Raw genomic sequence first — 13,929 nt, forward strand, 5'->3', positions numbered from 1 at the left:
TTTGGGACGAGAGAAAAAATCTTTGGACTGAAATTATATTGGTTGTCGAACGTAAATTTGAATTTGATGAACCTTCTTACCTTTCAATTTGAAGTTTTTACATTTTTAACTTTTTTATGATTTTGTTTGGTCCAATTTGAGTTACCCCTGCCTTATTCAAGATCGCAAAAAATCGAACAAAAGATTTCAGTACGAATTCCATCTCGTAAACGCTTTAAGGGCTCTGGATATACCAAATTTTTGTGAAAAATCAATTTCAGAATTGAAGATAAAACCTTATGTTTTCGCTTCTTTGACATGTTTAAGAACAAACTGCTTTTGAAAAAATGAATTTAAGTAATTACATCATGAGTAATTAAGGAATAAGTGTGACATGGACCTTAATAAAACGTCATAACGACGCTATTCATATACTTTTCACAAAAAAAGCCTAATCTCCTTGGGGAAATCATTTTATTGTTTCAAACTTTTTTTAAGTTAATGAAAAATAATTTCTTTATTCAGATTTTTTCGGAAAACTTTCTATTTGGCTACATCCCAAGTTATAGCTGTTTTCGTATGGAAATTTAGTGGAGAAAATTGCCAAAAATGAGGTTTTTTGGAGATTTTAAAGGGAAGATACTTCCACAAAAATTTTCCGAAATTGTATTTTTAGATACTAAATAGATACATCACCTGAACCAAAAAAAATTCGAAAATGTTTGATTTTTACCGAGATTAGGGCTTTGAAAGGTGAAATACTCTTCTTCGAAAAACTCTTCGTTTTCTTCTTCATTTAATTTTTTCGTTTCAATTTTTCGATTTTTAAATTCTAAAAAGGTAGGTTTAACAGGACATATAAATAAAGTTATACATTAATCTTTTTAAAATGCAGAGATTGCCATTTAAGTTGGTGTAAAATCGAAAAATTGGGTATATCCAGAGCCCTTAAGTTTGCAGTGGAAATCAGAATCTGTAATTTTATAATTTCAGCAAAATATTAAAGTATGGTTACTATAGAAACAGAAATAATGAATAAAGATGGTCAAGATGGCAGGTGTTGAAATATCCCATCCACATATATCAGTTCAATATGATTGGCAATCAATATTAAGGTTAGTATTTTTTCTTAGCGTAGAGATCAGAAACTTCTTTTACTTTTCGATTTTTGTTATAATTTCTCTGGTAACATTTGATGAGGTCAAGATTATAACGCTTGTAAATTTATCGAATTTTTGTCGACAAAATGTCTCTATCCATCACAACTTTTATTATATATCTTTCAGAAATACCAATGAAAAAGCTTGGGTTGTTTGTTCTCAGGAGGGTATGATTTTTAGCCTTCACATTTTATCTTCACATTTTCACAACGAACGTATTTTTTCCTTTACGTTAAGATAATTAAAAATTTTTTTTTTTGAAATTTCTTTTTGAAACTTACAATTTCAAGGTAACAAACTGTCATTTTAACGACCGTGATATACATTGAAAAGTGAAACAAAATGTGAGCATACTTTTTTCTACATCACACTTCAAACCTAACAGTTTGAAATTCAATGGAAGACATTATAAATAGATCTGATTGAAAATCGCTAAATTTCTTCGCCGACTTTCTGAGGTCATTTTGTGAAATTTTGACCTGAAATTATGATTGGAATTATAATATTTGAGGATTTATCTAAGCAAAAATTTGTTAACGTACCATTTACTACCGATCCCAGAGGACTATATACTGTATTGTGAATGCCAATCATAAACTGTCGAGGAGATGCGACACCAGTTTCAAAAATGACTTCTATTTTCATCTAGGTTCTCCTAACATCTACAGCGATGTCATTTGTAAGAAACACACGCAAGATGTGAAAGTGAAAACTCTTGATGTCTCCACTAACGGAGTTCATGCTGAAATTCTAAATGGCGTAAGTTTAAAGATAGGTACATAGATTTTTTAGCAAGAAAATTAAGAGTGATATCGTTTGCTTACTCATCAATTTTAATTTGCAAGCTGACACGGATGGGAGCAACATTGGTCAGAAAGCAATTTTTTGTTCAATCCTGATATCCCGTCTTGATATGAGGCATGGGTCTGATATGAAACGGACACACTTATGTAAAAATAAAACCTTTAAAACATTCTGTTGATAATACTCCCCCAATTAATTCTCTTATGGAATATCGATAATTTGATAATTTTGGAAATAAGCATTTAGTATGGCAATCCACTCGATGATCAACGCAGCCAGTGTTACTCTTGCAATTTAAAAATCAGTTTACGCAGGTTTGCGAAGTCTCTGTACCACAGTGCCGAGGGTAACACATATGTCACTCAATCTCAATGAAAATTACATTGTTCTGAAATTTTGGTTAAAATCTATCTCAAAATTCCAAGGATAGGAAATACCAGATGCTCACCTGAAATTTTACCAATTCTTTTTTTACTTTCAGAACAATTTGAAATTGAACTATAAAACAACGACTAGTCATATGATCTCGCCCAAAGCTTCTTTCAAAGATATTCATCTCAAAGCGGTAATTATTATTTCTTTATCTTCTCTTTCCTTTATACATCGTGACTTTTGAGCGATTTTTTAAATGTGATTTCTAGCCATCATTATAACCCAGAAAAAAACAAAACTGACATACTGCATATACTTCGAGTAAACGCCCCGTGCGTTTTTTTGGTTTTAACTGGGGGCGTTTATTCGAAAGAATAAATGGCTGTGTACATGAAATAATTTATAACCAAACTCACTTTCATAAAGTGAATGGGATCCTGTATCTTTGTCTTTTCATTAGTATAATTCGAGTCAATTTGAGTGCCAAGGATGTAGAAACATGATCAAAATCAGTTCTAATAATAAACGAATACAATTTTAGTCATGTATCCAAGTTTTCCTTCATATAATACTTCTTACAGCTACTTGTTTCAAATAAACGCCTATCCTAGAGGTAATGTCTAGATTGCATTGATACCGTATTACTTCGAATATACGCCCCCTTCTTTTAAACGCTAGAGGAGAGGCGTTTATTTGAGGAGAGTGGGTAGTTTATTTAGAATTTCTTCAAAGGGGGCGTTTATTCGAAGGAATGGGCGTTTATTCGTTTATTAGCATAAACTACTATACTTCTGGTTTGTTTTTCAGATTCGTTCAATGAATATTTCTCCTGGTGGAAGTCTTGGTGTGTCATCCAGTGAAGATGGAGCCTTATATGTCTGGCAAACTGAAGACGGAAAGCTAAGGGTAAAATCATCTCAATAATTTAAATTTTTGTTACTTATGACTGAATTTAAATGTCGTGGTGGATCTCAAAGGGTTGTTTGTTCTTCTTTAAATGGTGAAGTTGAGAAATGGTTCTTATGTTAATTATATTTTCTCAAATTACTGACCATTGGATTTTTTTAATGGAAATGCATATTATATAAACTATTGTACCCGAAACGTCAGAACTCTTGTTACTTCAGCGCACGCTTGACGGACACGTCAGCGAGGTGACACACTGTAGATTCTTCCCGTCTGGTATGGTCGTTTTAAGCGGTGGAGTTGACATGAGGTTAAAAATATGGTCAGTTGAAGATGGTTCGTGCCCTGTTACTCTTGTTGGTCACAAAGCAGGTAACGGATTGCGACTTTCCATTAATAAACTGTATTGGAATCTTTGCATATGCTCTGTTTATAGGTTTTTGAATACTTATCAATTGTTATACGATATCCGTTATTATCAAACAAAATCGTTCTCATGAAACACTGTTCTGTTCTTTATATTGTATCAGAAATAGATAAGCAGCTTTGATTGAGTACTTCACTGGGCAAAGATGTAAACTTTTTGATACCATTTCTCAACTTTAAAGTACAACTACATAAATTATTTATAAATTAGGTAGCATTTGAAATTATAAAACAATTTTTCTTTTTTAGCCATAACTGCCACAGCGATTATTGATCGTGGACGAAACGTTATTTGTAAGTTAATAGATCTTTAAAGCGCGCTTACATTTAAAGCACGCCATGTTTTACTTCAAATAAACGCCCCTCTTATGAGAAAAGGTTTTCTCTAAACGCCCACCTCAAATAAATGTCCGCTTCAAAATCAATGTTTTCCCTCTAGTGGAGTCCCGGGGCGTTTATTTGAAGTATAAAGGTATTCACATTTTTGCAGTAGATTCAATATTGCATTTTTTTGACAAAAAATTATGTACACTTGTCATTGTTTGACGCCTCAGATTTTTTTTGTAGTTTTTTTTCAAAAGAGCCTTCCAAATAAAGATTTAAATGATTGTATGATGAAAAGAATGTTGACAGCATTTCGATAGCTGGTACTTTTGTGAAATTTGAATAAAGAAACTTTTAAACAGAAATTAAAAAAGGAAAAATTGCAGTTTTGAATTGACGATTAATGTAAAATTTTCAGCGTGTGGTAGAGATGGTGTGGTCCATTTGTGGGATTGTGGGACAGCCAGCTCATTATGCAAGATTGAAGATGAAACAAAAAATGTCATCAACGCTTGTGATCTGTCATCTCATCAGTGGCAAAGCGATACTATGGTCGGTAGAAGTAAGTCTTCTTTCTTAATCGTTTCATACCATATCATTTTCAGTGTTACCCTGAAATTATGTTACCAAAATGGACCTAACCCTCTGTAAACGAATCCCCGAACATTTATAGGTGCAAACGCGAATTCATTAGTGGTTATCTTGGTGATTAATTTGATTTCCCTAGATGTATCAACTCACACTGATCCCATTTAAAGATATCTTTTCGAGGATTGTGGCTCTTTTTTGTAGAAAGATTTCGGTTAGGTGTTTCGTTATTGTAAGTCTTTATTCGTGGAAGAAATCTTAGAAACAATGATACTTTTAGATTTTTCAGATTAAATAGATAAGAAATTTTGTGTGTTAAGAGTTTAATAGTGATGTCGTTTTTCTTAGCCAAATCAAGAGAAACTGCTATGGTATAAAGAATTTTTAAATTCATCCCTTTACGCAAATTACCGCAAATTTTCTTCCTATCGACTTGAAGAGCTCTTCGTCATTTCCTCAACTCTTTGTCGTAATTCTGAAAGTCTTTTCTCTTGAAAATACAACTTTGTATTTTGTTTTGGGTAAAGTACGATTCTTAACGCTTTTTGGCCATACATCACGAGCCAAACGGCCAAAGTATTGAACACTATGGTCACATACTGATAAATCTCTTGTTGAATTGGCTCTTGAAAAAGTGATAGGACATACATCACTATAAGCATAATGGTTGAAGTCAAAGCTGCATATATCAGACACATTCCATCGTTCATAACACTTGGCAAGTGTCTTCCACGAAATGCTTGAACAAAACAACCGATTTGCAAGAACAAGATCAAACCAGCTATAATGTTAACATGAAAAACAGTATCACAGTAATGTATTCTCTGCATTTTGGACATATCCAGGTACATAGAGCAAGTGGGTCTAATTTCACCAGAAATTACCAGTAAAGTATTTTCTGAGACTATAGATATGAAAATGAATAAGATCTGCTTTTGAACAGTTCTTTTTGCTTCTTTTTCGGTTACCGGCACTTTACTGAGAAAGGCTTGTAAGATTTTATGCGATTTCACAAACACGATACTAATGTTGAGGGTGTATAACACACTGATAGCTGTGATTCGTATGAAGCAGTTACTGTTTGAAGGTGTTAATATTTGAAATATGCATGAAGTAACGAATACTGCCTGGATAACGCTCAAATGAGTCATTGAAAATTTATAATCAGCTGTCAGGACGATAGGTGTATTGCGCTTCCAGATGAAAATTGAAATCGTCGCTAGGGTCACACAACTGCCAATAAAAGAAAGTCCCAAGAGAGATTTGAACGGCCTCATTGTCAGGATACGAGGATATACGTCTGTATAAGGGTCAATACATTTAGTACGATATCCGTTATCAATGCTGAACTTCCCACTACATGGTATACATCGATCACCAATGGTTGACTTGTAATGATTAACAGGACATAAATCACACCTCCATCCATAACCTCCTGGTATTTCACCGTACACTTTATATCTTCCAGCTCCACATGTCATGTTTGGGCAATGAGTACTTGTGTCTTTTTCTATTTTATTAGCATAGACCCTGTATGTTGTATAATAGAAATTTCTGTAATCTTCTCTGACATTGGTCCACTGCTGTGGCTGCTTGTAAATTTTTAGTTTAGTTTTTATATATGTCGTTATACGTTTAAATTCTCGCAGTTGATATGCTATATCGCCGACATCGGAATTGAATATAAGTTGAGTATTGGTGTACCAAAGATTTGAAAATAGATTATCGAACTCGTATAACATGCATTTTGGCAGGTGGTCAATTTTCCGGTTTGTTCCAGCTGAGAGCGATCGGCGGTAACCGTACGGGTCTTTTCCTCCTAATCTTTTTCGATCGTAATCCAAAATGTCGTAAAATGTTCTTGGATAGAATCGTAAATTACCACGGAGATTGTTGAATAGATATCTGATATCAACATCGTGTGTCAGAATGGGGATCCCAGTTTGATCGAAAAGTTTTTTGATACGCCATAATGTTCCTGTTTGAATAAGAAAATGAAGATATTTTGATGTCAGAGAATTGTCGTAAATTTCATGAATGGTCCATAAATTCGTAAAATAAGACGACTGTTCAGAATTTTTTTAGTTTTTTACAAAAATAGTTTTCTACAAATGCTATTTCCTTAATTCAAAATAAATCTTACTGTTTTTTTTCCTTGTAGAAAAAGACTAGCATAAGAGAAATTATTACATATTACATTTTGATTTAAATACGATGATAAATATCTACTTACCTCTCAGAAAACGATCTCTACCAAATAGTATAACCGCTGGCTTTTGGTGGCCCCTCAGAAAAGTCAAATTGAAATCGTTTATACTGTTCAATTCTCTAGCTTCAAGATGGTGAAATTGTACGCATTTTTGATTTTCGACGAGTCTTTTTATACTGTTCTCATAGTAGATATGATAGGGAAAGAAATCATCTCCGTCTGTTATTGAGACTAGGAGTAAATCTTCCCATTGGAAAGTTTCTACCAAGTGTAATAAATGATTTGTGTAGTAATATAACTTGGGAGAAAAGAACATGCCATCTTGTTGCTGAACGAGCTCAAATAAATGTACTGGTGTATCTGTGAACGAGAAAATATCATAAACATGACGACTCATTTCTGGTGCCATGTGAGTATACACGAAAGCTACTATAGATTCACTAACATTGTTTGATACGTCGGGAAATTCAAATTTAGCATCCAATAGAAGTTCAATGGATATTTTTATCAATCGTTGTCGGTCGTTACAAACGTCGTATTCAACGTATCTGAAAAGTCGATCAGGGTTTTTGAACTTTTCGAATCTTGAGTCTTTCGTATGATCTTGTATGATCTCTGGAATCAAATTACTGTAGAATTTGGCATCTAGATTTCTTGAACTCTGATATGTAGAGTTTTGACAAATAGAGAATATACCGATGTGGTAGAAAGTCAGATCTGATGAGTAGCTTTCTAGAGCTGTCAGCGAAATAATCAGAATCACTAGCAGGTGTCGGTTATTCATTGTTGTCATGGGTTCACTTACGTTGTTTTAGAAATGTACCCGTCTTAAAAAAACTTTGTCTTTGGATGTAAAGACTGTATAATTTTATCCAGTTAATCTCCAAAACAAATCTTCAGTGAAATATTTTTTTTGCAAATTCAATTTTTAAATAGATCCAATGCGGCCTCTGACGACTCTCCCGCTAGTTCCATGGGAAATTATGATAAAAAAAGTCGACCAGAAATGAATTAAATGAGATTTATATCATTTATTTCGCGATATTTCAAAAAAGATTTCGTAACGTTTGTGTCCTTTCGAATCTCTACGTGAAATTTAATTTCAAAATATTCAATTTGAAAACTTTAAATAAAAATGTTAATATATCAAATAAATAAGCGAGAAAAAAAGACGTTCACCAATTTTAGCCTTTATCCTTCATACTTTTTATCTCTTGGGCTGAAATATTATCATTTATAAGCGATAATTTCAAAACTATCAAATTAGATTTCTTATGGGTCTTATGAACCCCCCGATCAATCTTTGATAATGTTTATTGCGATCCCTTGATTTTCAATGAACATTTAATTTTTGAAAAAAAAAATGTTACCATGCTTATGTCGCGAAATTAAATCAAGTACGCTTTTTTATAAGATCGTTCCAGGTTTTCGAAACTTTTTCATGTTCGCAACTTTTCGAGTTTCAAGTCTAAAAAATATAGTAAGAATTGAATGATTCCATACCAATTCTTGAATTCAAAGTCTGACTTATTTTCAACTTGACTCTAGAAACTTAATAAAACAGCCGTAATGACGGCTTTAACTCCGGTAATTTTCATTTTTGCATAATAGCAAACCATTATGTTAACATCTTTATGGTGGTCAGCCTTTCTTAATATATCTAACATAAAATGTAAAATAATATATCCTAGTAAGTGCGAGCGCAAACGCAAACGAAATCGGGAAATCAAACCGGAAAGATCGGGAAATCGAACCCGACTATCAAGATTAATCGGATTTACGCACAATTACAAATGAAATACACTGATTTTAAGAAACTCCTTCACTGGAGTTTAATTAGTCGTGAATCTATGATCAAGAAAAATCTAACCTGATCAAAGTAGCATAATCATTTGGTTTATCAGACCAGTCATGGTAAAATGCTTTTATTACGCGCGCAGCGCGTCTCCTTTGGTATAATGTGCGCGCGGTCGACTAAGTTCCTGTATATCGCTCAACCACTTTCAAAATTCAAGGTTCGTGTATGACTACATGACATCAATTTTCGTATCAATTTTTAAATCCTCAGATCACTCCGATCGCAAGTGAAGGATCCTCAGTGCTTTATATTTTAAATGATGAGATTGCTCAAAAATGCTCATCCGTTACCATTAGTTACGTAAAGATGACTGGTTGACCAATGACCGAAGCAATTTCTGTTGAAATTTGTCAGTTTGTGGAATTTTCTCCTCCGAGCTATTTCCACAAGGACCATATTCTATGTTATAATTGAATATAGAATTTTGAGTATCAATGCAAAGAAGCTTGTATTCAAGTCAAATTTCTTCATACCCCATCAACAGTAGACAGCACCAAACAAACAGATAGACAGGGCAGCACCAATCAACAGTACAAAGGGAAGTATAAAATTTTGTATAGATATTCATCTACAACATTGCCCCTTGATTTTCCAACTTGAGGGTTGTTGGCCTTAACTTACCTAGGCTAGCGCTAGCAACATCCAAAAGACCAGTATACTGTACAACTAACAAATAAAAGCGAAAAAGGGATTTATACAAAATATATTTTGAATATTTACTTGTAGCTGTATCATCACTCTCAGTTATAAAACGCATAATAGTTGTATTTGAATTTATTAGCTAACAAAAAATTAATCGAAGTTTTTCAATATCCACCATCTCAAATATGAATTCTCGTGAACAACAGAGAAATTCACCATTGCCCCTGAAAAACATGGGACAAAATATTTGTTTCTTTAATTCAGTTCTCCAAGCCCTCTTTTCTCTTGATGGTTTTCGTGAATACATTTTTAACCTAGTAACTGATAGTAGTCCACAGCTGGTAATTAAAGAATTGTTTACTTCTATGAAGTTCTCTGACATACCAATAGAAACATATAGATTAATGCCATCAATCCAGCTTTTACATTACAATCACCAACTTCGTGAGCAGTTTGATGCTGAAGAATGTTTAAGGCATCTCATAAACACGGTATACACTTCAACTCTTGACAATAATTCTATATCTGAAAATAACATATTCCGGCTTTCATTTACTGAATCAATATTATGCCAAAATTTGTCTTATTCCATCAGAACAAAACTCTAGAAGACATCACATGCCACATCGAATTTCCTAATCCTTTTAACAATCATTCAATTGAAAATGAAATATCAAAACTTGTCAATGATCCCCATGGAAATTTTATGGATGAGTTATATGACTGTAATGTCTGCCCGTTTCGAACAAATGCAACAAAGAATAAAACTCTTTTTCATGTCTCAGATTATTTAATCATCCAATTAAGCATTTTCAAATTTGATAGGAAAACTCTCGCGACTGGCAAAATTGCTCCAAACTTGAATGTTGAATTGCAATTTCATAATATACTGTTAGGAACCCTTGATTTAAACGCAATTGTTTTTCACCATGGTCAAAGTCCTAATACTGGTCATTATACTGCAGCTATAAAGCATGGAGAGGTATGGTACTCTGCAAATGATAATAAGATTGAACCCATTCCGAATCCTTTCTTTCGTTGTTATGTTAATGACAAAGATTATTTATTGATTTAAAATAGTTCAATTATTTGTAAAATTTTTTTATTGTTGTTCCAATTGTTCATAATAATTTAAAAGATCAAAAAATTTAAATTACAAAAAATTTAATAATTTATAAAGTTTCCAATCATCAATCATCATAATGATCGGCAATTAACACAAAACTATTTAGTTGCTCTTAGCTCTTTTTGAAAGACTTAGTACTAAGTTCCTCCCAATCTGCGTGTTTTTCAAATATTTTGAAAATTATTAAATATTTTGGACTTGAAATTCTATATCCTTTAAACAAATTCGGTCGGAGATAAAAAATCGGGTAAAAGTTTCAAAAGAGTGTCCAACTAAAAAGCTGTGAATCTGCCCTGTTGTTTTTCACTTTTTGCTAGTGCTCAGTCCCCTCAAGAGTCTACCCTAACCAAGAACTTTCATGGGTTAACTAGTAAACAGCGTTCTTTTTATATTTTGAAAAAACTTACCGTGCTAGGTCGGTCTGTTAAGGTCACAGATATCTTATCCAAAACACTCGATGGAGCTATTCTGTGTTTCCCAAACATATTTTTGCAACGCAAACAGAGTGGAGGAACGTACTTAAGCGTTCTGGAGCGCGCGTAGCCCCTTTTTCTAAACATTGATTTCCTTAAGTGTTTTTCTAAGGATGATTTCTTGGGATAGGTATTCGAATTAGATTTTTGCGTAGCTTTTAGCTTTTGCTTTGATCCCAAGTAATTTGCACGAAAAAAATCAAGTAATCAAAGCAGAAAGTGGCCGTGCCACAAGCGATTTTAGCACATTTTCTATTTTGGCCAAAAACATGAGAACATCTATCATCATTTTATAAGGCATTTACGCTTGTTACTCGCTGTGTTTACTTGATATTTTTTCGCGTGCGTAGTTAGTTCGAAACCCGTGTATTGTATGAAAGACCTGTCACATTTCTTCGTGTTTAGGTGAGAAAGAATGTGGTACAGAAGGCAAACTTTTGCTGCTGGCGAAAGAAAACGGAACATTGAAAGCTCTCGATGTACATTCAAGGGATAAGGTGAAAAATTTTTATCATTTCTATCTAGCATCTCTTCTGTGACTTGAAAAAATCCGAGATAACATTCTCTACATGTGGAATTTACCCCAGAGAAGACATCTCATATAAAAAAACCAAAAGGAAATTCAAGATATCGATTCAGCGAGCGTGCACTGGATTTTAAAACGAGGTCAAAACTCAATAACAAGCAATTCTAAAAAGTTCGGATATTTAATATGGGAATGATAAATATTTTAAAAATTAAATTCTTCTCTTAAAGCGCCTTAACGTGTACTTCCATTTTTCTTGCTTTTTTTATTTTCAGGTTTTTGAACTTAAATTCGCTTCGGCTTTGAACAGTTGCTGTTTCATCAATGAACATCGAGTTGTTACTGGACAACAAAATGGTAGCTTATCTGTGGTGGACATAAGAAATCCAAGGTAACCATTACCCCGGCCATTACCATCAGCTGGGAACCCAAGTGGTCTAAAGAATGAAGTGTCTTTCAAAATTTATTGCCTTATTTATAGTCGTGCGTTTCGATCAGCGTAAAATTCACTTTAGTAAAGGGTAAAGAACGGAGTTAAACTGGTTTTACACGTTGCCATTAATCAAAATATTTTACACTTTTCTTTACAGAAAAGCTGAATATGTTTTGAAGCATGGTAAATCACCGATTAATTGCGTCAAGACGTATTATAAGGATCGAGTTCTTGTAGGACGAAGTAAGACCGAACTTCATTCATTTCATTGTTGACCCATTGTTTTATTCTAAAAATCTTCCTTTTTAGCTGAACTTTAACTTGGAGATTCTTTCACGGAGGCTGGACCTTCAAAGCCATGAAAAAGGGAAAATTTCGAATTTAAGATTTGTTACATAGAAAAAATCTTTTCAGATTTGTCATTTTGCCGTGATAGAAGTGATTTCAGATCTACACCCTTTTGCCTTTTATTGTCTACTACCCAAAACTGGGCTTCGGAGAAGTTCTTTGTAAGCGTTGAAATTTTTTCAGGACTTTTGTGAGGGTAACATAAATATTTGTAATTCTTGCATAATGGTAAGGGTCCTAGTGGTCAGACATTCATTTCCTCCAAACCTTCATGTTTGTTTTTTCAGGTGATGGTGCTTGTTCATGCATTTCTCTCGATAACCCAAACCAAGACTCATACAAAGAACAAAACTTGATTACCCAAGAACTTATCGGATCCAATCACGACCCCATTTATGATATTGCTTTTTCAAATGATCATGTTTACACGGCATGTCGTGACGGTGTTGTTAGAAAATATTGTGTTGATGTCACGTCAACTTAAAAGCCACTACGTTTTTAACCTTGGAGGCAGATACTAGCTACTAAATCACAAAGTTTTTCACTTTTGTAATGGAAGAGAAGCCATTCATTTCTTTGCCAAATTTATGAAGTTAAGTAAATATGGATCTCTTTGGGGACTAGATTTCTTTCGGAAACTCTCTTATTCAAAAGTTCTGAGAGATGAAACACCATATTAATACTAAGCAAATAGGCCCTTTCCTTATCAATGATTATTAAGAAAGTTTATTAAAAAAGATCGATCAAAAATTATAATACAAAGAATTTGAAACTTTTTGAAGTTGATTAATTGTAGGTGAGTCGTGCACGTGGGAACACGGTAGCGCACAAATAGTTATCACGCCATGTATGACCCAACGGTTCTGATAGTTCAATCCATTGTATGCAATGTTTTCCAGGGATTGGTCCAGCCATCGACCATTCGAAAAGGAAGGGGCTGTGATGTGGAACGCATATATAGTTATCTCGCCATGTGTGTTTGGCTGGTGAACTGAACTCGATGATTCGTGTGCATCTCATGCCAGAGATTGGACCTGTTGTGAGATGATGAAATAAGTATCAATTTTTTAAAGAATAGTTTCTGTTACTAACAGGATAATAGTGAGCGTCTGAGATTCAAAAGAAACTAAAGAGATTCGAAAAAAATATTTCAACGTTTAAAAAACGTTGCATCACTCACCAGCGTAACTCCATCTCATACTGCTTGCAATGTAGGCTGGTCCTGTTCGCTCGCAAAATTAATTGTCCGCCCATGTGTATGGATCTGATGGTTCCAGAATTCTTGTGCATCTCCAGCCATTACCAAGATGCCCTGCATATGACCAACGAAATTCACGTGGCCAATGTGGATATGTTGGACATTGCCCGTATGTTAGACCAAGAAAGCCAAAAAATAAGAGTAACTTCAACATTTTGTCAACTGTGCTTTTTGAATTAATTTTTTTCTTACACTTTGATTGTTGCTTGATTATTTCCAATGTTCTTGAGAACCTTTTATATACAATACGGCCCCTGAAAGTTATGCCCCTGGTTTTTATCGATTTCAGGTTAGAAGTATTATATTTCATACTTATGACATGGGGGTTTTTCTCACGATTTAATTTTTTAATTTCCCACTGAAGCCGCATGGAATAATAAAAGAAGTATCATTATAGAATTATAGAAACCACGGAGGAGGGGAAGCATTTTGAAACAGAAACAAACTTTACTTTATCTCGTTATATTTATTGAAAAGGAAGCTTATAGCTACAATCC

At 33.8% G+C, this 13,929-nt stretch overlaps 1 protein-coding gene across 1 annotated transcript; it reads left to right on the plus strand.

The window, feature by feature from the left end:
* Nucleotides 1-970: 970 nt before the first annotated feature.
* On the plus strand, nt 971-12,776 carry LOC136811397 (proteasomal ATPase-associated factor 1-like). The gene is made up of 12 exons (XM_067068003.1): nt 971-1,094; nt 1,266-1,306; nt 1,789-1,898; nt 2,425-2,508; nt 3,123-3,221; nt 3,443-3,593; nt 3,897-3,941; nt 4,390-4,533; nt 11,273-11,364; nt 11,669-11,784; nt 11,984-12,069; nt 12,462-12,776. Exons 1-12 carry the CDS (start codon nt 1,021-1,023, stop codon nt 12,656-12,658), a joined length of 1,239 nt encoding a protein of 412 aa, XP_066924104.1. The 5' UTR covers nt 971-1,020; the 3' UTR covers nt 12,659-12,776.
* Nucleotides 12,777-13,929: the final 1,153 nt, after the last annotated feature.

Source organism: Clytia hemisphaerica, unplaced genomic scaffold, assembly GCF_902728285.1.
Source record: "Clytia hemisphaerica strain Z4C2 unplaced genomic scaffold, Clytia hemisphaerica genome assembly, whole genome shotgun sequence".
Classification (NCBI taxonomy): domain Eukaryota; kingdom Metazoa; phylum Cnidaria; class Hydrozoa; order Leptothecata; family Clytiidae; genus Clytia; species Clytia hemisphaerica.